Raw genomic sequence first — 20,693 nt, 5'->3', positions numbered from 1 at the left:
GCGGCTAATGCACGCTATTAATACGACACAGGCTGGCTAGCATATAAATGTATTAACACAGGCCATCGTATATGTGTTCTGTAGCCGGTTGTGGTAAATATCTTAGCCTGTGTTCATAATTATAGTGTCCACCCCTCTCCCAGGCCCTTTTTGTACAGTCAGGGGCAGACTGTTGGCCCGGCTGGTCAAATATTTCTGCACTAGCTGTTTTATTGTGGGGGGAAATGGAGACAACTGGAGTGCATGAGAACAGTTGGCCAGTTCTTGCTGCTCATAAATTCTGGGCGGTTTTCGCAACCAAAGAGAAGGTGAGAAACCAGTCGGGATTTCAGCTGTTTGTTTTTTTCTGGGGGTTCCACTTCACTGTGTGTTGGTTTTATATTTTTTTCTTCCCTGTATGGCCCATGAGATTGTATCGCACTGTCCCGTGGGGAGAAGCAGGAGGAAGTTCAGGTGTCAGGGGCAGGAGGGGGATGGGGTGAGTCCAGGGCAGAGGGTATGGGACAGGAAGGTTTTACCCACTTGATCACTCTGGTTCCTAACGGCACCTCAGCAAGCGCTCTGGTCCTACTCTCTTCTGCACCTCCGGCAGCTGGGGAGGGGGTTGTGGAGCTGAGCCCAGTGTAGTATGGGGAATTCTGGGGTATTTTCATTCCACCCCCAAACCCCTCCCTGCCGCCCTGCATCAGATTCATGGGCCCAGCCAGCCTGGTATCCTGTTCTCTCCCTGCTGCCCTGGATCAGACCCACGGGCCTGTCATAAACAGATAGCTAAGGGTTAATGTTTCTTTTGCCTGTAAAGGGTTAACAAAGGGAACCAAACACCTGACCAGAGGACCAATCAGGAAACCGGATTTTTCAAAGCTCAGGGAGGTAATTTTTGGGGTTGTGTCTTTTGTCAGTGTCTCGGCTCTAGTGCTCTCTCGGCTCTGAGAGAGGATCTCTCTATCTTCAGCTTTTCTAATCTTCTGTTTCCAAGTGCAAGTACAAAGGTAGAAGACAATAGGTTTTTATATTGTTTTTGTATTTACACGTGTGTAGTTTGCTGGAATGTTTTAAATTGTATATCTTTTGGATAAGGCTGTTTATTCATTTTTCTTTTAAGCAATTGACCCTGTATATTGTCAACCTTGATACAGAGATCATTTTTATGGCTTTTTCTTTCTTTTTATATAAAGCTTTCTTTTTAAGACCTGTTGGATTTTTTCTTAGTTAGAACTCACCAGGGAATTGTGGGGAGGAAGGAAACAAGGGAGGGGGAAATCTCTTGTGTCAGAGTTGCAAAGCTTACCTTTGCAGGGACTCTGACTGAGGGTGAAAGAAATTTGATCTCTCTGTGTTTGCATTTCAAGGACTTGAAATAGGGTGATCATCCAGGGCCATCCAGGGAGGGGAAGCCTGGGGAGGAAATAAAGAGGAAACAAGGGGAGGGGGTTATTTCCCTTTGTTGTAGACTCAGGGCATCTGAGTCTTGGGGTCCCCCAGGGAAGGTTTTGGGGAGACCAGAGTGTGCCAAACACTGGGAATTCTGGCTAGTGGCAGCGCTATCAGATCTAAGCTAGTAATTAAGCTTGGAGGGTTCATGCTAGCATCTTATTTTCTGAACTCTAAGGTTCAGATCTGAGTAGGAAAGCTATGATAGGGCCCAGCTGGTCCAGTATCCTGGCACAGCCCCTATTGCGCTCTAGGTCAGACCAGAATGTTTCCACTCTCAGAAATCTCCTTCCCCAGGGCCATGTTGATAGACCAGAATCAAGGCACCTCTTCGCTGAGCTAAAAAGGGCAATCTCCTTACATCCCTGCATGACAGATGGTCATGAATTTAGGACATCTTTGGAAGGACAGATTTAATAATACAAATAATAAAAAACAAACACTCACTTGAAACAGCAGCAACTCTCATAGCATGTTACAAAGAACAGCAGTAGTGTTATCCCCATTTTGTAGATGGGAAACTGAGGCACGGGCAGGGATGACAGCAGGGCGATGGGCCCAGGCGGAAAGCCTCCTCAGCTGCCATGAGCACATCCCACCTCTGCTCCGCTCCCTACGCTGGCTTCCCGCAGGATAGTGACCGGTCATTACCTTCACAGAGCTTCATGGCCTAGGCCCAGCCTATTCAACAGCCCATGTAGAGCTCGAGGGAGCAGACTGTGATTGACAGCTCTGGCCAGGGAAATTCTCAACCATAGGAGTCAAGCTCGTCGGTGCAGGAGCAAGAACCTTCTCCAAGCATGGTCAAAGACTGCGGAACTACCTGCCACAGGGGCCAAGGCTCATTAGAAATCTCACTGCTGTCTGCTCCAAAGGCTCTTGGGACTGCCTTCTCCAACATAAACATATAGCAACAGGTCTATTTCTAGTAAGCAAAAAGGACAACCAACCAAAACAAGAGCCTCCAGTGCACTCACTTCTCCGTCTGGGGAGAGGCTGAGAGAACGAACAGCACCTGATAGATGCACAATCGTGGTGCTTAGTGCCTGACTTGGCAGGTGCTCAGCTATGCAGTGATGAGGGCGGTATAAGAACTGCACATGATGCAGAGAAGAGGACAGCAGCTGATCCCATCCCAGGATGAGAATGCAGCACGGAGTAGGACGGCTGATGAAGAAGGCACAGTATGTGCAGGGGAAGGGCCAAAGAGGGACAGCTGGAGAAGAGAGTGCACCGGTGCCGGCTGCAGTTAGCCTGGAGAGTAACACCCGGTGTCAGGGGCAAGATATGGGCCATCTGACTTAGTGGTTAGAGCCAGGTCCAAGCCAGAGCCACAGGCCAAAGCTGCAACTAGGAATCCACCAAGATTAAAAGCCAAAGCCAAGTCAATAACCGGAGACAGGGATCAGAAGCCGGGCACGAGAGCAGGGAGAAAGCCGGACAGGACCAAGGCAAGCAGAGGAGAGATCACAGCTGAAGGCACAAGCATTGGGCAGCCAGGGGCCTGCCGCTGGGCTGACATGCAGAACCCTGGCCCCTTTGCGCCAACCTGCGGGCTGGCTAGTCCAGCAGTTCTGCCAATCACATGGGGGCCCTGGATGGAAAACAAAGGCCGTGGATGGAGTGTGATTCTTAGGGTGGAGGGTGAAGGTTGGAGACCCTGCGGTGATGCTACTAGAGGATGATGTGGGTCTCCCAGATCTTGGCCAAGGGCACCAGGCGGAGGGGCATGGCCGGATGGTAGAGCTGGGGCAGTGGGGTTGTTCTTGCTCCCCTGGGGCTCTGTTGCTGGGAGATGATGGAGCCCGGGTGATGCTAGATCTTGCCCATGGTGGTTCCAGCTCTGCCCCAGCCAATCCCTAGGACTTGTCCCTGGCTGGCTGCTCATGGCCAGTGGGGCTGGCTGGGATTGGGCAGGAGATCTCTTTCTGCTCCTCCTCCTCCTCAATCTTCCTCCAGAAGCGGGATCCAGCCGGGGCCTGGCGGAGATGGTAGAGAAACGCAACAGCCAGCAGGACAATGAAGAGGCAGGCGGCACAGATGACAGCCAGGCGGACCCCAAGGCAGGAGGCCGGGGAACCCAGGAGTCCTACAACAGAGAGAGAGGATGGGGCTGTAATTGAGTGCAGGGGTCGTGCCCTGACGACAGCTGGGGCGAATGCTCAGAGAAAGGGACGGGAACCCAATCGCATCAGCAGGGCGGAAAGATCATTGGGGGGAATAGACTAGGGGGGAATAGATGGGGATCCCCCCATCCCCATTGGCTTCCTGCCCCTACTCTTTTTCAGAGTTCCCAGGGCTGAGCTGCCTCTGGGGGCTGAAATCCAGATCTCCCCTCCCTGCCTCACCTGGGCTCAGCTTCAGGCTCAGTGGCCGGGTGATTGGTGCCCCCAGCACACGAGGGGTTAACATGAAGGTCAGCCTGGCGCTGTGGGTCGCAGGCGGCACCGTGACCCAGCTGGTGACCTGGTAGAGCCCCTGTTCATCCACCTGCTGCTCCGTGGCACCTTCTGCTGTGACGTCCCTGCCCGCCTCATCCAGCCACCGCACCATGGCCGCGGGGTACCCGCCCCCTGTGTGGACGGTCAGCGTGACCCCGGTGCTGGAGAGGCTGAAGGTCAGCTGGGGCTCGCTGAACAGGGCTGGAGGGAAGAAACATGGGGGCGGATTTAGGGAGGAGTCTCAGAATTGGGCTTCATGGGCTGGGTCCTGCCCTGAGTTGTGAATCTGGATTGAGTCCGCTCTGGAGCAGGGCTCACACTGGGGTCACCGAAGGAGCCCTCAGCAATTTGCAGCTGGGACATACAGGGCAGGCTCAGCACAGAGAGATTCCAGCCAGGATCTGAGGGCTCCAGCTCCAGGATTCACCCTCCCAGGACGTGGGATTAACCCGATACTGCAGCAGTTCTCAAACTGCAGGTCGGGACCCCAAAGTGGGTTGTGACCCTGTTTTAATGGGGTCGCCAGGGCTGGCTTAGACTTGGTGGGGTCTGGGGCCAAAGCTGAAGCCCTGGGGGTGGGGATCAGGTTAAAGGCCCCTTGCCTGGGGCTGAAGCCCTTGGGCTTCGGTTTTGGCCCCCACACTGAGGGCAGTGGGGCTCGAGTGGGCTCAGGATTGGGTCCCCGCTTCTGGGGTTGTGTGGCAATTTTTGTTGTCAGAAGGGGGTCACGGTGCAATGAAGTTTGAGAACCCCTGCAATAGAGTCAGCTGCAGGAAATAACAGGTTAGCACCAAGCAGCAGGGAAGACATTTTAAAGAGAACAAAGTCAGGCTGTCGCTGGGGCTTGAACCAATGACCTTAGCAATGTCTAAGCCCCTGAGTGGCAGCTGCCTGAGCTAAAGAACCAGCCACAGTAACACAACAGTTCAAGGGGAGCTGAGACCTGACGTGACGTAAGGCCTCCTCCTTTGGAAGACAGGATTAGGGGGCAAATGACTCATGAGGCTGGAAGCACGACATTTGTGCTACAGAAGATTAGTGAAGAGGTCAGCAGACTGAAAAGACAGAATGTCTGAGCCAGCTAAGAGAAGAGGGAGTACACTTCAGGACCTATTTACTGTGAACCAGCTAACAAGGGACAGGATATGTTAGGAATGGAGAAACGAGGGAAAGAGAAAGACGAAATGGGGACAGAGCGTGCGGCTCAGGGACTGGCTCCTGCTAAGTAACCAGCCAATCGTAAAATGTCAGATGCTGTGTAGAGTAAATGTGACGTGATGTGTAAATGTGCATAAGGAGAATGAGTTTCTGTGGGACTCTAGAGCTGTGATGGACCCATGCCCACCCTCCTGCATTTGAAGCAGATCAGCTCAGCGTAGGGTTGCTGTGAGCCAGATAAAAACACCTGAGCAACGAAATGTGGCATGGAACTGAGTTCTCAGGAAGCCGGGTGCAAAGAGGCCTTGGAGGGAATTCCGACAGCGAGGAGGCTGATAAAGCGCCATGTAACCTGCAACAACTAAAGAGGGACACAGAATCATGCAGCCTGTGGCCACTAAAGGGGGACATGGAGCTATAAAGGCTGCAGCGACTAGAGCGGGGAAGCGGAGCCACCCAGGCTGCAGTCACTACCAGGTCCATGGAGCCGCTGTGCGTTAGCCAGGCCCATCCTGGGATGCAGCAGCCCCAGCACTCACCTCCCACTCTCAGCTCCCTGCGTTCAGACGTCTTGCCCAGCTCCGAGGTGACGTGGCAGAGGTAGACGCCCTCGTCCTGGGTGCGGACACCCCTCAGTGTAAGGGACGCATCGCCCCGAGCCAGCCCCTCTGGATCCAGCCGGGTCCGGCTCCTATAGGCCTCGTCCTGTCTCTCCAGCTGCTCCCTCCCGTAATAATAACTATGAACCACCAGAGCCTCTGCCCCTGCCTGCTCCTTCTGCCAGGTGAGGGTCAGACGCTGGAGGTTCATCCCGGGCTGGGACGGGAAGAGGCAGCTCAGGGTGACGTCCCCCCCGAAATGAGCTACCACGTCTGGTGCTGACTGCACTGCAGGGGGGGAAAAACACAGGGGTTAGTGACATTTAGGGTGTGAGCCTCGCCTCTCCCAGCAGGGGGTGCTGTGAGCAGCCGGGTGGGACTGTCAGCCTCGTGGGAGTTCCTGACTCCTCCAGCCCCAGCCTGGCCCTGTGGGGGGCACTGTGGGAAAGGGGGCGGGAATGCCGGCTGGGGGAGAGCTCACTGGCTGTGATGTGCAAGGATTTGCCATTATCCAGTACGGCCAGAGTGACATTCCCAGTTACCTTTTCCTATGAACAGAATGGGAAAGTGCAGCCAAGGGATGAGGAAAGTCTCGTGGCTGTCCGCGGCGGCAGGGAACGGTGCCTAGTGATGAATGGCTGGGGCTCAGACTCCTGGGTTCGAATCCCTGTTCTTCCACATACCCTCTGTGCACCTCGGATGCAGCATGTCACCTCTGTGCCTCAGTTTCCATCTGTAAGAGGGAACACCAAGCCATCCTGTGTCTTGGTCACTGCCAGATCCTACTGGTCCACCCAGTGCATGAATTCAAATATATTGCCAGAGTCATTCCTGTCAGATCGTTCATGCCAGGGGCAAAGAGCCCCGTTTGTAAAGTCAGAATAGGATTAGGAATTTCATGGAGTCAGGCCTGGGCCTTCAAAACAGCCCTTATAACCAGTATCCCATTGCTGTCCAGCCCCAGAGATTCTCCCCCCAACCACTGACTCAGTGCCTCCAGGACTAGGTCTTCAGGCCCCAGACACGCCCCTCCCTCCGCCCATTTCCCGCCATGAGCTCCTCGAGCAAGATCCCTTAGACTGGGTGCCTGGAGACCGGAAGGAAACGATGTGAATGGGAGGTTCTGCCAGGAATCGGGCAGCCTCTTCAAACCACCACAGCGATTATTACTTGACTGAATCCAGCACCTAGAGCTTGGCCTGGGGAAGCCAACGCTCAAGCCTGAGGCCAGAGCAAGGGACACAATGGCCCAAAGGCCGTGCTCAGTGAGACCCACCTCAACTCCCAATAGCTCTGTGAGAGCCCCTCCATGGTCACAGCAGCCTCAGGCCACGCGAGTCAGAGGGCAACATGCCACCAAGACTGGCCTTTGGGAACAGTGCGAGTGCAGCGGATTCACCAGGAGAAGCTGATGGAATTCCCCAGCTCTGGCTCGTAGCCTTGGGGAGCTTGTGCTGTGGAGGGGCCCGGATGCTGCTGACCTGCGCCGGACGAGCAAGCATAGGCCCAGCCTGGGTTCTGGTCTGAGCGGGAGCCACAGGGAAACCCTGGCTGTGGGGTGGAAGGACGGGATTTCCCTAGACAACCCTCGAGGGGGAACTAACATACCCACCTGTAATTCCCCAACACGCCCCTGCATAACAGATAGCTAAGGGTTAATGTTTCTTACCTGTAAAGGGTTAACAAAGAGACAAAACACCTGACCAGAGGACCAATCCGGAAACTGGATTTTTTCAAAACTCGGGAGGGAATATTGGGTCTGTGTCTTTGTCTGGCTCTCAGCTATGAGAGGGATCTTTCTATCTTCAAGCTTCTAATCTTCAGTTTCCAAGTTGGAGTACGAAGGTAGAAAAACAATAGGCTGTTACTGGTTTTTTTTTTGTATTTACATGTGTGGAGTTTGCTGGAATGTTTTAAATTGGATATCTTTTTGAATAAGCGTTTTATTCATATTTTCTTTTTAATTAATTGACCTGTATTTGTCAACTTGATGCAGAGACTATGTTTATGTGTTTTTCTTTCTTTATATAAAGTTTTCTTTTTAAGACTTGTTGAGGGTTTTTTCCTCTCTGTGTAGGCTAAGGAACGAAGGGTAGGGAAATTCTCTTTGTGTTAGATCTACGAGGGTGAATCTCTGCAGCACAGGGAACTGGTGGGAGGGAAAGCTAAGGGGAAGAGAGAGAGAATCTTTCTTTATTTCCTTGTGTTTGGGTTGTCTCTTGTGTGGAGAGAGGAGACATGCTTCTGGTAGTGATGTAAAGGTTGCATCAGTAACTCTCAGGTTAGCCCAGAAAAGAAATTCTGGGTGGCAGAGAGAGGGGAAGGGAAGTGGGTTATCCCTTTGTTGTAGGACTCAGGCATTTGAGTCTTGGGGGTTCCCCAGGGAAGGGTTTGGGGAGACCAGAGTGAGCCAAAACACTGGAATTTTGGATGGTGGCAGGGAGATCGGATCTAAGCTGGTAATTAAGCTTAGAGGGTTCATGCTAGCTTCTCAGTTTATGAACGCTAAGGTTCAAATCTGAATAGGAAAGCTATGATAGCCCCCCACCCCAGTTACATGCAGTGCTGCCAATTTAGTCATTGGTTGGAAATTTGAATTGAAAGTGAAACATTAACACACGCTTTAAAAGTATACACAGAATATGAGAAAATACTTGTTCCTGAGAAAGCAGAATGGGTTAGAAAAGTCTGACCAAAGACTGGCTTCTTCATGCAGCTGTTATTTATGGCAATGTCGGCACGTTTGTTTCATTTTGGCCTAGCGAATCATTGCAAATGATGGTTTGTAAGCAAGGTCCAACTGAGCTCTCCCCTGACAGCAAGTGCTGAGCCAGGGCGGGTGGAAAGGCTTCAGGACCAGACTGTGTTTGCATTAACTCAGCTCTCTGCCTAGGTATCCAGCAGCCAGAGCCGTGCTGCCCGAGTGATTAGTTTTGGCCAGTGTTGGGTTACAAATCACTAAAGTATTAAATGTGGGGGCATGAAATGTTGTCCTCATTATCTGAGTAAAGGGCAGCAGAACTGTGCTTAGCCTGACTGAATGAGGGGGTCTCCCTCAGGGCTTAGTTTGTGCCAGGGCTTGTCAGGACTGAGCCCCGGCATCTCTAGGCTCGGCAGTTGTAGCCCTGGGACCTCTGGGCTTGTCATGTCAGTTATGAAAGTAACAAACTTGCTTGAGCCCCGGCACCTCTTTCATTACAAATTAAGCACCGGTCACCCGCAACTGACCCGCACTGCCTACGCAGGAGGTTTGGATGACAGATCCTGGTGCAGAGAGAGGGTGGGGCACAGGTGTTTTGCCTGGTGGTGTGGGCTCTGCCCAAGAGTCAGAGGCACTATTTGACCTGTCCTGAGGTGAAAATAAGCTGGTAGAGGCCAGTACGGAGTGCTGTCAAGAGCCGGTGCACCATACCGGACCCCCTTCCCCAGGCCGGCGATTTAAAGATCCCAGAGCTCCCGGCAGTGGCTGGAACCCCGCATCCTTTAAATTACCGCCAAAGCGCCACTGCTGGAGCCCTCCGGTAGCGGAGGTGGCCAGGAGGCCCAGGGCTCAGGCGATGATTTAAAGGGCCAGGGGCTCCGCTATGGTAGCAGCGGCCGGGAGCCCCAGGCCCTTTAAATCACCGCCAGAGCCCCACTGCTGGAGCCCCAAGATAGCGGGAGCGGCCGGGGGCCCTGGTGGAGATTTTTCAGGAAGAGTCCAAAAGGACTGAACATCTTGGAAACAAATAGAAGATACACTGAGACTGAAGTTCAAATGAGTCCAACCTGGGAAAACCTGCTGGCTTTCTCATGAGCGATCTTTGGCTGTTGTCTTAAAATTACTGCAGCTGTTATTAGTGGCTTTGGAAAGTGTCCACCAAGATAGGACAGATCTAAGTAGTGAGGCTGGTGGATTACTTTTGTTACCGAGTTCAGAGAAGACTATTGCCATTCTCTCTCTTGTAAGTCTACTGTTGAAACCACTTGGATCGTTAAACAAAGCCATCCAGGCATCTGCTACAACAGTAGTAGATCTTTGTCCGGCAATAGAAGCTACTTTTGGATCAATCAGAGGGCTATCCATTGAAAACGTACTGGAAGAAGCAAAGACTTCATTCAGAAGTTGACTAATGAAGGTACTTATATTGACTCCTTAAGTGAGGACAAGCAGTGTTTGTTAAGCCAGCTGAAAAAGTACAAAGACTTGATTCTTACAAATCTACGATAGCGATTTCTGGATTCTTCTCTACCTCTACGTAGCTTTAACAGGTGCCTGTTTATAAAACACCCTCCTCATTTCAATTCCCCTCACCCCGCAATTTCAATTCCAGAGCCCCAGGCTGGAGTGGGGCTGAGCTCCAGGGAGCTTTTCCCAAACATGTGGGTCCATGGGGTATTTTATGGGTTGTCAGGTTATTTCCGCACAGGGCTTATTCACAAGCAGCTGGCTGGGCACTTGGCGCTGTGGCAATTCCTCCAGCGGCAGCCTCTGGAAAGGAGGCAGAGCGCAGGCGCTGGGCCGGGGAGGCCGTCTGGGCTTAGCCCTGGTAGCCAGGAGACTGGGTAGCTGGGAGTGAGAGAGAGACGTGGCCCATGGAGGGGGAAGGCAGGTGCAGTTACCTTGAACTGCAATGCTCCCTTCCCAGGGGCTGATTCTTCTCCCCTGGCAACGCCCCCTTGGTTACCAGCTCTCGGCCGTGCCTTGGTCCCCTCTCACGCTCGATGACGTGGGAGCCCTAGAAAGCAGCTATAGCAACTATGTAAGCCTGATGCGGACTCTGCATAATAGTAACTATGGTTACCTAGGCACCAGCTGGCTTCTTCAGGCTGAGAGCTGACGCTAATATTGGCCCATCTGTCGCTGCTCTCAGAAACCCAGGCTCCTGTGTGTGGCAAGGCAGCCGTGCTGGGGAAGCTGAGGCAGGAGCCCCTCTTAAAGACAAAGCGATATGGAGACTCAGGGACAGCTCCCTACATCCACTCCAGAGCTCTGCTCTGCAACACATCCCCCTAAACCAGAGAGTCAACTGCACATTGAGGGCCAGATTTGGCAGCTGGAGATGCAAAGCAGCTATAAACCCAGCTGTATCCGGCCGGGGGGCTCTGGTGGCTTTCTGTTGTGCTGGGGCACCGGGGAACAGCCCTTTAAATGTTTAATTTTAAAAAACTGTTTGAAGTTAATCCTGCCAATCTTCAGATCAGTCGACATGTCGCCCAGGAACGGCCTCGCGCTTAGTGGGATTTTTTAATAATAAAAAAAAAACCCTAGGACATTCCCAGAGAAAGAACTACGTGAAGCTGGAGTGAAGGTTGGGAGCACGGCTCAGTGCCTGAAGGGTTAAAACACCCAACCCTTCATAGACCGGTGCACAGAGGGGCTCACCTGGAGGATGGGCCCCACGGTGATGGACCCCAGCTGGGGAGAGGATTATAATCCGAGGAAGGTGGGATGGCAAAGGGGCTCTGCGGTCGCTGACTGGGATTAGAGCGCAGGGAGGGCGTTGGCTCTGGATTGAGAGTTACATGTTGGTGGGGATTTACTGGGGGATTCCCGGCCCTGAAAGAAGTGGGAGACTCGCGAGGTTGTGGGGAGAAGGGCTGAGGGTGGCTGGGTGGGGAGGAGGTCCAGGAGGTCGGGAGGTCACAGCAAAAGGGTTGGTGAACGTGACTCTGGCTGCCAGCTCTAGGTCCTGGCTGGCCCAGTGCAGCCAGCGGGTCTCGGCCAAGCCATGGGGATGTGGTGTGAACCGGAGAACGGCGCGGACCATGGAGCCCTAAGCAGGAGCTGAAATCTTTTCCTTAGGACCACGGCGCTCAAGGAGTGTGGGACGAATTGTGACCTGACTGGGGGCTTGAGGTCACAAAGAGGTTGGGACGGACTGCTTGCCACACCAGTGGTGTCCATGCACGAGGAAGGGAAACCTTCCCTGAGTCCCGGCCAATCGACCCCAGGGTGTTCGTTCCAGACCTGTGCTACCACGCGGCTGGGCCAAGCTGCTTTCACCTGCAGACATACACCAGAGTTTTCTACTGGGGGCGTCCGGAGCGCCGTTCTCGGCACCGAGGCGCTGGGTGGAAGCAGAGTTGATTTGTGGTGCACGGGCCTCAGCCAGCAGCTGGAGACAGGGGGATGGGGTGAGGACATATCTCTTTTTCTGAGCTGCTGTAACTGGGATCTAAGCGAGACAGAAGGGATATGTTGCTGGCTGATTTTCCGAAGTGCACGCGAGGAGACAGAGATGTCTGTTACTGCTGCCTCTGCCGGAGATATTCCTGTTGTCTTTGTGTCTGTCCAATCCGGTTCCGTAGCCTTTCCGCCCTGCTGCCTGCTGGTGTCACTAGCTTAAATCTGGTAACTCAGGAAAATGGAACATACCACAGTTGTCAATAAGGCCTCCTCTCAGGCCTCATGAACCATTGTTCCTCATGTTTACACTTGTGTAACCTAGTGTAACTAATGTTGTTAATAGCTGTAACATTATATGTCTAGCAGTTAGTTTCTGATTTGTAACAGCAGTTCCCTGCTGTAATACACTGGATGCTAACATTGACGCGTTTCAAGGACCCTATTTAAACAGATAATGTCTCTGCAGCCGAAAGGGGCGGGTCCTGACTCTTGTTGTGTGCGGACTTATCAGCATCCATACCCATCTTGAGACTCCAATGCGTATCGGAAGGGGAATGTACAAAAATTGATGAGGAATAAGTATGCAGTGGATGGTAGAAGGAGGGGGAGTGACGATGTTCAGTCGCAAGAAAGTTTTGTAGTAAACAACTGGGATATAAAAGGAAGAAACTGCTTGTTTTAGGTGTGCAGGATTTGAGATTGCATTCTCCCTCGCACCTTATTTGAGCTCAAATAAACTTGTGTTTTGCTTCTCCACCCTGGTGTGTTCATTGGCGCTACGCACTCCGGGCCACCAACCGCTGTTGCTTAGCCCCTGGCACTTTGTGCCGGCAACAGCCGCACACTGGAGAGAATCACCCCACCTGTGTGCTGCCCTCTCCTGGATCCAGTGCACCAGCCCTGCTCACGAGGGCCCCGTGCCCAAAGGGTTCATGCCCGTTAGCGCTGGCCCAGCACTGACAAACTGCAATGGCCTCCCCAGCCTGAGGGCCCAGCTGTCCCCCGAGTTCCAGGGGCCGCACTGCCTTTACACCGAGGTGTTGTTTGGATCCTGGGGGCCGGTTATTTCCAGCCCTTTTCCTGGAGATTCTGAGAGGTGTTTTACTGCTAGACTAGAAGTGCTCACATGGAAGTTGTTCTCTCTTGCCACAGAGGGCAGGACGAGAGACAACAGGGTCAAACTACAACACAGCAGACTTAGATTAATCCACAGGAAAAACTGCCTAACTGTAAGAGCAGTCGAGCAATGGACCAGACGCCCAGGGAGGTCATGGAAGTTCCTTCACTGGAGGGTTTTGAGAGGAGGCTGGACAGCATTTGTCTGAATTGGATTAGTCACAACTAATCCTGCATCTTCACAGGGGGTTAGATTAGATGACCTTTACGGTCCCTTCTAATCCTTTAATCCCACTCACACCCAGTGGCAGGGAGTCCCATGGGTTAGGGCCACTCACACCCAGTGGCAGAGTCCTATGGGTTTGTCCTATGGTTCTAGGATTCTATTCCTGCTCTGTCATAAAGGGCCAGCCTGCAGAGATGCATGTCACGCCTATGCAAAGCGGAATACAAATCGCTTCCCCCATCAGGGTCAGAGCTGCAAACCTCCCTGCGTTCTCTATCCCTCACTTTGCATGGATGTAAATGGTGATGGAAGGTGCCTGGCTCTGGGGGCTGAATCTGGCACTGTCCAGTGGACCCTTTGCACCTGCATGTTGGGGAGTGTCCACGCCAGGCTCAGGGCCGGCCCTGCCAGCTGTGCGCTTTCCCCCGGAACACCCCAGTCCAGGGGTATCCCGCAGTGGGGCAGGCACACAGAGAGCAGGGATGTGAGGGTCTAGGATTAGGTGACTCCCCCCTGCTGAGCCCCATAGGCAGGGGCGGCTCTAGACATTTCGCCGTCCCAAGCATGGCATCATGCTGCAGGGGGCGCTCTGCTGATCGCCGGTCCCGCGGCTCCGGTGGACCTCCCGCAGGCGTGCTTCAGAGCGGGACCAGCGGACCTCCGCAGGCATGCCACCGAAGGCACCCTGCCTGCCGCTGTCCCGGCGACTGGCAGAGCGCCCCCCACGGCATGCCACCCCAAATACGTGCTTGGCGTGCTAGCGCCTGGAGCCACCCCTGCCCATAGGAGCTGGGGAAGGGAGCACAGTGAGGGTGAAAATGCACCGCTTGCCCCCTGTCCCTGCACCACTTGGAAGGATGTGCCCCTCGCAGCCCTGAACACTGGGAGCAGAGCTCCCCTTCCGAGGCAGTGACCCGAGCCTGGCTTGCCCGGTATCCAGGCTGAGGGGTTTGCCAGAGCAGATCAGAGCCCAGGGCCCATCTGGCTGGGGACCAGCCCTCTACCTCTCCCCCATCCCTCCAGCTGCCCTGGATCAGACCCAGGGCCCACCACCCACCCTGGCACCCACCACAATGGCACGAGGGCCGATTCACACCAGCTGGGGGCCTGCCCGGCGGTGCAGACTCAAGCCAGGTAGGACTGAGCATCTGGCGATGAGGTCAGTCTGGGGGCGGGGTTTTCTAATTAGCCGGCAGCTGATGAACAGCAGAGGGTAGTGGGGGAGAAGCTGGGGGGCTACATTGTTACCCAGCCCTGGGCTGATTTTCACCAGGACTTTTCCAGCTCCGGAGCCCCCCGTCCCTGGTATCCTCCCTCTCACCCGCCAGCTTCCTGTCTCTGTCCTTCTCTCCCAGCCGCAGGGACAGGGAATAAACTTCCCACCGTTATACTGGGCTGGGGGAGCGGAGGGGGAGCCCTAACCCAACGCCAAGGGGTTAATTCTCCTACCTGCCCCTGGGGCGATTCCCAACCCCACTGCATTTCACACCTAACTGTCTCTCTGCTCTGCTCGGGATGTTATTTTAATAGATTCCAAGGCCACCAGGGACCCATTATGCTCATCCGATCTGACCTCCTGCATCACACAGGCCAGAGACCCGCCCTGAACTCTTTCCCAGAGCGATGGAAGGAAGGGCTCCACCTTAACCACAGGTGAAAAAGAGGAGTTTTAAGATGCGCAGTGTAGCCAACAGGTGCTGAGAACCACACGGTTTGGACAGAGACACCCGTTAAGGGAGGATCTATTCGTGGGGATTCACTATATCCTAGTAAGAAGGAGAGGATGGAAGATGATAACATATAGGTAAAAGCAGCAGAGAATCTTTCTTTGTGTAAAATGAGTAATGTGTGATCGTTGTGATGTCATTTGCAACTTTATAATAATATTAAAGTCTAGGATAATAAAATCAAACAATTGATAAGTGATACATATAGTGTAGTGATATGTTTCTGCAGGGGTATGTTTCGCTAAGACTTCCTAAGAGCAGCAGAGAATCCTGTGGCACCTTATAGACTAACAGACGTTTTGGAGCATGAGCTATCGTGGGTGAATACCCACTTCATCAGATGCATGTAGTGGAAATTTCCAGGGGCAGGTATATATATATATATATCTCCAGACTAACACGGCTACCCCTCTGATACTTAACATATAGGTAGGATCTGATGAGAAACAATCAAATGATAAAGAATCCCATTCAATTACATCACATAATGGCAGACAGCTAAAAATGGCCACATCTGATAAGTGCTTAAATACAAATGCTAGATGTCTAAATACTAAAATGGGTGAACCTGAGTGCCTGGTATTACACAATAGGTATCACAGACACTTGGTGGAATGATGATAATCAAAATGGTACTACCAAAGTACAAGATATATAGGAATGACCAAGCAGGTTGTAGGGGTGGGGGAGTGGCACTATATGTGAAAGAAAGCACAGAGACAAATATAGTAAACATCTTAAATGAACCAAACAGTAGCATAGAATCTCTATGGACAGTAATCCAATGCTTGAATAATAAGAATTAGGGCTGTCAGTTCATTGCAGTTAACTCATGCAATTCACTAAAAAAAATTAATCTCGATTACAAAAATTAATCCTGATTAACCGCACTTTTAACAATCGAATACCAATGGAAATTTATTAAATATTTTTGAGTGTTTGTCTATATTTTCAATATTGATTTCAATTACAACACAGAATACAAAGTGCACAGTGCTCATTTTATATTATTATTTATTACAAATATACGCCCTGTAAAAATGGTAAACAAAAGAAATAGTATTTTTCAATTCACTTCATACAAGTACTGTAGTGCAATCTCTTATTGTGAAAGTGTAACTTACAAATTTAGATTTTTTTTTTTGCAGTCTTAAGTATTTAGGTGGTGGGGATAGAGGGTGTGTGATAATTGCTGCAGAGGCAAGGGCCAGTGCACCGACCTAAATCCTGGCACTCTGTCTCCTAGCAATATGGCCTGGCTGGGCCCCTCTTCTGCAAAGGTGCCAACTGTCGAAGGTGTGGAGACAACGGATCAGGTGACCTCCTGGAACCGGGAAAGGAGCTGACCAGAGAGGAGGGCTGGAGGGGGTTGGTAGTCTGCGGAGCTTGCTGAGGAAGAGGAGTGAAGTGCAGACCTAGGTGTTTTTTTCTGGCTCGTCACTGCCCCAGAAATGGACCGGCCCGACGGGATCCAGGTTCGCTGTATCTACAAGCTCTGGTTTTAGACCCTGTTCGGCTGTCATTGAATAAACCTCTGTTTTACTGGCTAAGAGTCACATCGACTGCAAAGTGGGGTGCAGGACCTGTGGGCTCCCCAGGACGCCCGCCTGGGTGGGCTCGCTGTGGGAAGCACATGGAGGGGCAGAGGATGCTGCAATGCTCCAAGGAGAGACCCAGGAGGTGAAAGCGACTGAGCTTCTTGCGCTGAACAAGTCCTCTCGAAGGGAGAGGAGGCCCCCAAAGTCCTGACTGGCTTAGTGGGGAGAAGTTCCAGAGCAGCGCCCGGGACTCCGTGACACGGGGTCCACTTGAATCCCACCATGATGCAGGCCACAACAGAATCATATGCAGTGCTGGAGAGGCCAGGAGTGGAAGCAGGTGGCCTGGGGGTAGGGGCACATGCTTTCAGTGCCTGGGCTCTGGGATGGACTAGGCTGGGTGGGTGGGTTTCAGTTAGTCTGCCAGCTGCTGTTCTGCACTGGGTCCCAACCCCGTGCCCCAGCCCAGAGACTGCACCCAGCACCCAGACTCCGTCCCCTCATGCCCTAGGCAAAGCTCCTTGGTCTGGAGGTGCTGGCTCCCGTCGTCGCCAAGTTACAGCTGTCTGGAGGTGCCGCTTCCACACCTTCCTCATGTCACACCTCATTCATTCAATAGGGCAATGATTACAAGTGGAGGAAAGATCTCATTCCACTTCTAGCAATGAGACATTTTTCTTTTACTTTAAATATACTACTTTGGGGCCCACTATAAATATTAACCAAGGTTCATACAAAGTCATGTAAAAGTTAAGAAAGTGCATAATGCAGAGATTTTACCTACAAACGCACTGAATTGATTGCTGGTGTGCAGTAAATATACGTGAACCCCTGGGTCTTGGAATGAGGTTATAATATCTCGGGGGGCGGGGGTGCAGTGGCAGTCGGGGGCGAGCGGGTGGGCAAAGTGGCAGGGTGGAACAAAGAGGCAAGCAGTGAGCCAGCAGGGGTTTAGGGGCAGCATAGAGGTTCTGGCAGGGAGGGAGAAAGTTGAAAGGAGGTAGTTGTGGGGGGGGACTGACTAGGAGGGGACGCAGCACAGTCAGTGGAGGACTGGGGCGTGAAGAGGGTGTGATCGGTGGGGTGGAGGGGGTGGGCTCCTATTTACTGCTCTGATCTGCACCTGTTTTGTGCCAGGTTTCAGAGTAGCGCCGGGTTAGCTGTATCTGCAAAAAGAAACAGGAGTACTTGGTGGCACTTAAGAGACTAACATTTATTTCAAACATAAAGCTTTCATGGGCTACAGCCCAACTTCTTTCGCATGCATAGAAATGGAGATATTCTTTTGGCTATGTGTGCTGTTTCTCGCCCCCCCCCAAACCTTCCCTTCTTTGGCCCACAGCTGTTTCAACAGGGTGGCATGCTTAGAAGGAGGGTCTTGGCTGCAAGGCGGGGGCGCTGGGGGCGGGGCCAGTGTTTCCACAGGCCGGGCAGTGCTAGGGGGAATGAGGGGGCAATATAAGAAAGTAAAGGCCGTAAACTGGGCCGAGCGTTTGATAGGAGTAGTTTGTGAAGAAAGAATTATCTTTATAAAGCAAGCTTTGCAAAATAAGGACAACAGGTGGCAGTTAAAGCATTAATGGAACCAGATGATATTTATATTTACGAAGGGTAACCAGGAGGCCCCAACAGCTAAAAGGACCTGGGGCTGGGGGGTGTGTAGAAGCGATAAGTTACGATGGGCTGGTGAAGAAGGAGTCCGAGCGAGAGGCTGGAGGAAGAAAGAAACAGAACAAAGAAACAACTCCTTGTAGGGCCTGCTGGCGAAGAACGAAGGTTCATGGTACCCGCTGACCACCGGCTACTTGAGGGGTGCACAAGAAGAAAGAAAAAAAAAAACCCCCCCCCCCCAGGGGGGAAGAAAGAAGAAGAAAAAAAAAAAAAAAAAAACGTGCCACTTTACCAGGCTTGCCATCCCCCACCCCCCCTCCCCCCCCCCCAGTATCGTACAAGATGGGGTTTACTTGGGGTTTCTTGTTCCTGAAATGTCTTGGACAGAAAAGCAGATGGACTTGCCTGCAATGGCTTTTCTCATTACTAGTTTAATAGAAGCAATGGTTTCAAGTTTATTTCTTTTGTGTACTACACCCCTCTAAAGTGTGGAACAGAAAGATTTTACCATTATTCTGCATTGTTGGGTTTCGCCTTACCACTGTCCAGATACACACTTAAATAGTTCTGTCCCTATGATGATTACAGGAATATTGTTTGCCTCTTTTGAGCTTTATATGCTTACATTTATTTATCTTACATGTATTATGTTATTTATTATCAATAATTATTTTCCATAGGAGTTCTTTTTTAACAAGGTGTAAAGTTAGGTTGCAGGGGCTAGTTAGGTAAGATGAGCGCTTGATGTGATGCAAGGATCTGGCAGTGAGAATGGTTGCTCCTCCTGCTCCTGCCTGGGAAGAGGAGAGAATAGAAGGTCCTGCTTTCAGGATTAAAGAAGTCATGTTCAAATTATACTTTTCCATTTCCTTTTTGACACAAAGAACATTGAGATTTGTGGCTCAGTATAGCCAGCTTACGCTCTCCTGTTGTAAAATGCGTAGAGTATTACAGTGGCCAGAGATAATAAGATGATTAACATGGCATGCAAAATTATCTGGGGATATCAAGAAATGAGCTCAAGTACTTGCTTTTTTATTCTTTATTATATTTTCCCCATGTAATCTTTTTTAAATGATTTTTTTTTTTTTAACAACAAAATAGTTTGAGGGCAGCATAGGTTATTGGACGTCCACTTTGGGACTCTGTGTTAGGTTAATTTTAATTTTGTAATTGTCTGTCTACTCAATGGTTAACATTTCTGACTTACCAATCCGCTTCATTGGGGCCGTCAAGATATGCAAATGTACTTCGGCACTATAACTGAACTGTCCAACACATGACATCACTGGTCCAATATCCAATTGAGGTCTGCATGATCTAAAACTAATCTGGGCTGCTGGACGATGGCTGAACCGACTGCTGATCGCAGTCATGAACTTGCCAAACTAAAAGTTTCCTGCACTCACTACATTCATTTCCTGTAGCTCTCAGTATTTACTAGAAGAATCCAAGAGATCAAGGGCCTGTCCCAGTTGAAGAGGGTGGAAATCCTTTGCCTCTGTTTTGAATATGGCCAAGATGATATAATGTGTCCACGAAACTGAAGCTTCATGTTTAGATGGGTTCGGATTTCCCTACAACACCCGCTACACCCACCACATTTCCCTAAACACCCTCCACTCCAGTTTTGTGAATTATTATGTGCACATTTGCAATTTTAATTTATCAGTAAATTAATGCTTTGAATTTAGGATTGACCAGAGGCGTGCCACAAATGGGGAACTAATTCATTTTGGGAGTTTGATCTGCATCTGACAGTACGGCCGGACCCAATTTGTCCTGTATTTTTGTTTCAGGCTTTTTTTTTTCACACTCACTTGTCTTGGTCTCCAGACAGTATTGGCAGACAGTCCTTCAGCGCTGCGGTCTTCGGCGGCATTTCGGTGGCAAGTGCTTCTGTCTTTGGTGGCAAGTGTTAATTACCGCTGCTGAATACTGCCAAAGACATTCAGCAACTGAAGATTTCTCTGCGAGACTCGGAATGCGTGTGGAGTGTAAAAAAAAAACTCCCCCACCCCCCCCGCCCCCCGCAGCGATCCATATTTTCCCTTACTATTGCGTCACTAGCAAGACTACGACCGAACTCAAAACAAGGCACTTCAGAGTTTCAGAACAATATATCTCTAATCCCAATAAAACTTTCCATTTAAATAACAGTTTACTGTTGCAGAATAAACTTCTAAGCTATAATATTACATTTTAATAATGGGCCCCACCATTTCAGTCATATGTGTAACTTCTCCTTTTCTCCTGATTTTTGTTTTCAATTCTGATATTTTTTTGTGTTCTGAACCATATCTGATACAGATTTTTTTTCTTCCTATTTTGTGTGTCTTCTTTAACCATTATCTTGTACCGCTTGAAATGTGTACGTACATGTGGGTGTGAGATTCATCACTACGTTCGATGCTCATTGCATCTTCGAGTCTTGTGAATGGCTTTGTCTTTTTAGTGCTCTTTGCCCTTGATTGTCCGTGCCGCATAGTGACTGATCAATGAAGGGGCATACGAATTTTAGCATATCTGGCATGTACTACCTTGCAACACTGCTAAAGTGCCAGCAAACACCTGTTCTACAACTTTCAGTAATTTTAAGAAGAAGCGGCAGCATTCTCCATCAATGTAAACAAACTTGTTTGTTTAGGCGATTGGCGATAAAGATTGGACTGAGTGCTTGTAGGCTCTTAAAGTTTTATACTGTTTTGGCTTTTGAATGGCAGTTAATGTAACC

The 20,693-nt window shown here is 51.0% G+C and overlaps 1 protein-coding gene and 1 long non-coding RNA gene across 3 annotated transcripts in view; both read right to left on the bottom strand.

The window, feature by feature from the left end:
• The window catches only part of LOC142047541 (uncharacterized), a 403,753-nt gene extending 392,591 nt beyond the window's left edge, over nt 1-11,162 (bottom strand). Inside the window, exons 1-2 of the long non-coding RNA XR_012656860.1 lie at nt 10,998-11,162; nt 10,417-10,546 (exon numbers count right to left, since the gene is read on the bottom strand). This is a non-coding gene — a long non-coding RNA (uncharacterized LOC142047541). The remainder of the gene's footprint in view (nt 1-10,416; nt 10,547-10,997) is intronic.
• On the bottom strand, nt 1,804-6,358 carry LOC116819730 (CD276 antigen-like). Of its 2 annotated transcripts, none has more exons than XM_032771698.2 (4): nt 6,316-6,358; nt 5,573-5,920; nt 3,783-4,076; nt 1,804-3,523 (listed from the first exon to the last, which is right to left on the bottom strand). In XM_032771698.2, exons 1-4 carry the CDS (start codon nt 6,338-6,340, stop codon nt 3,294-3,296), a joined length of 897 nt encoding a protein of 298 aa, XP_032627589.1. In that variant the 5' UTR covers nt 6,341-6,358; the 3' UTR covers nt 1,804-3,293. The 2 variants fall into 2 exon arrangements, with proteins under 2 accessions (XP_032627589.1, XP_032627592.1); XM_032771701.2 differs by lacking the exon at nt 6,316-6,358 and adding an exon at nt 6,175-6,263 and having other exon boundaries at nt 1,806-3,523.
• Nucleotides 11,163-20,693: the final 9,531 nt, after the last annotated feature.

The sequence above is a fragment of the Chelonoidis abingdonii genome, chromosome 11 (genome assembly GCF_003597395.2).
Source record: "Chelonoidis abingdonii isolate Lonesome George chromosome 11, CheloAbing_2.0, whole genome shotgun sequence".
Lineage (NCBI taxonomy): Eukaryota > Metazoa > Chordata > Testudines > Testudinidae > Chelonoidis > Chelonoidis abingdonii.
Note: the sequence above shows the minus strand (reverse complement) of the source record. Positions and strands in the feature narration are given on the sequence as shown.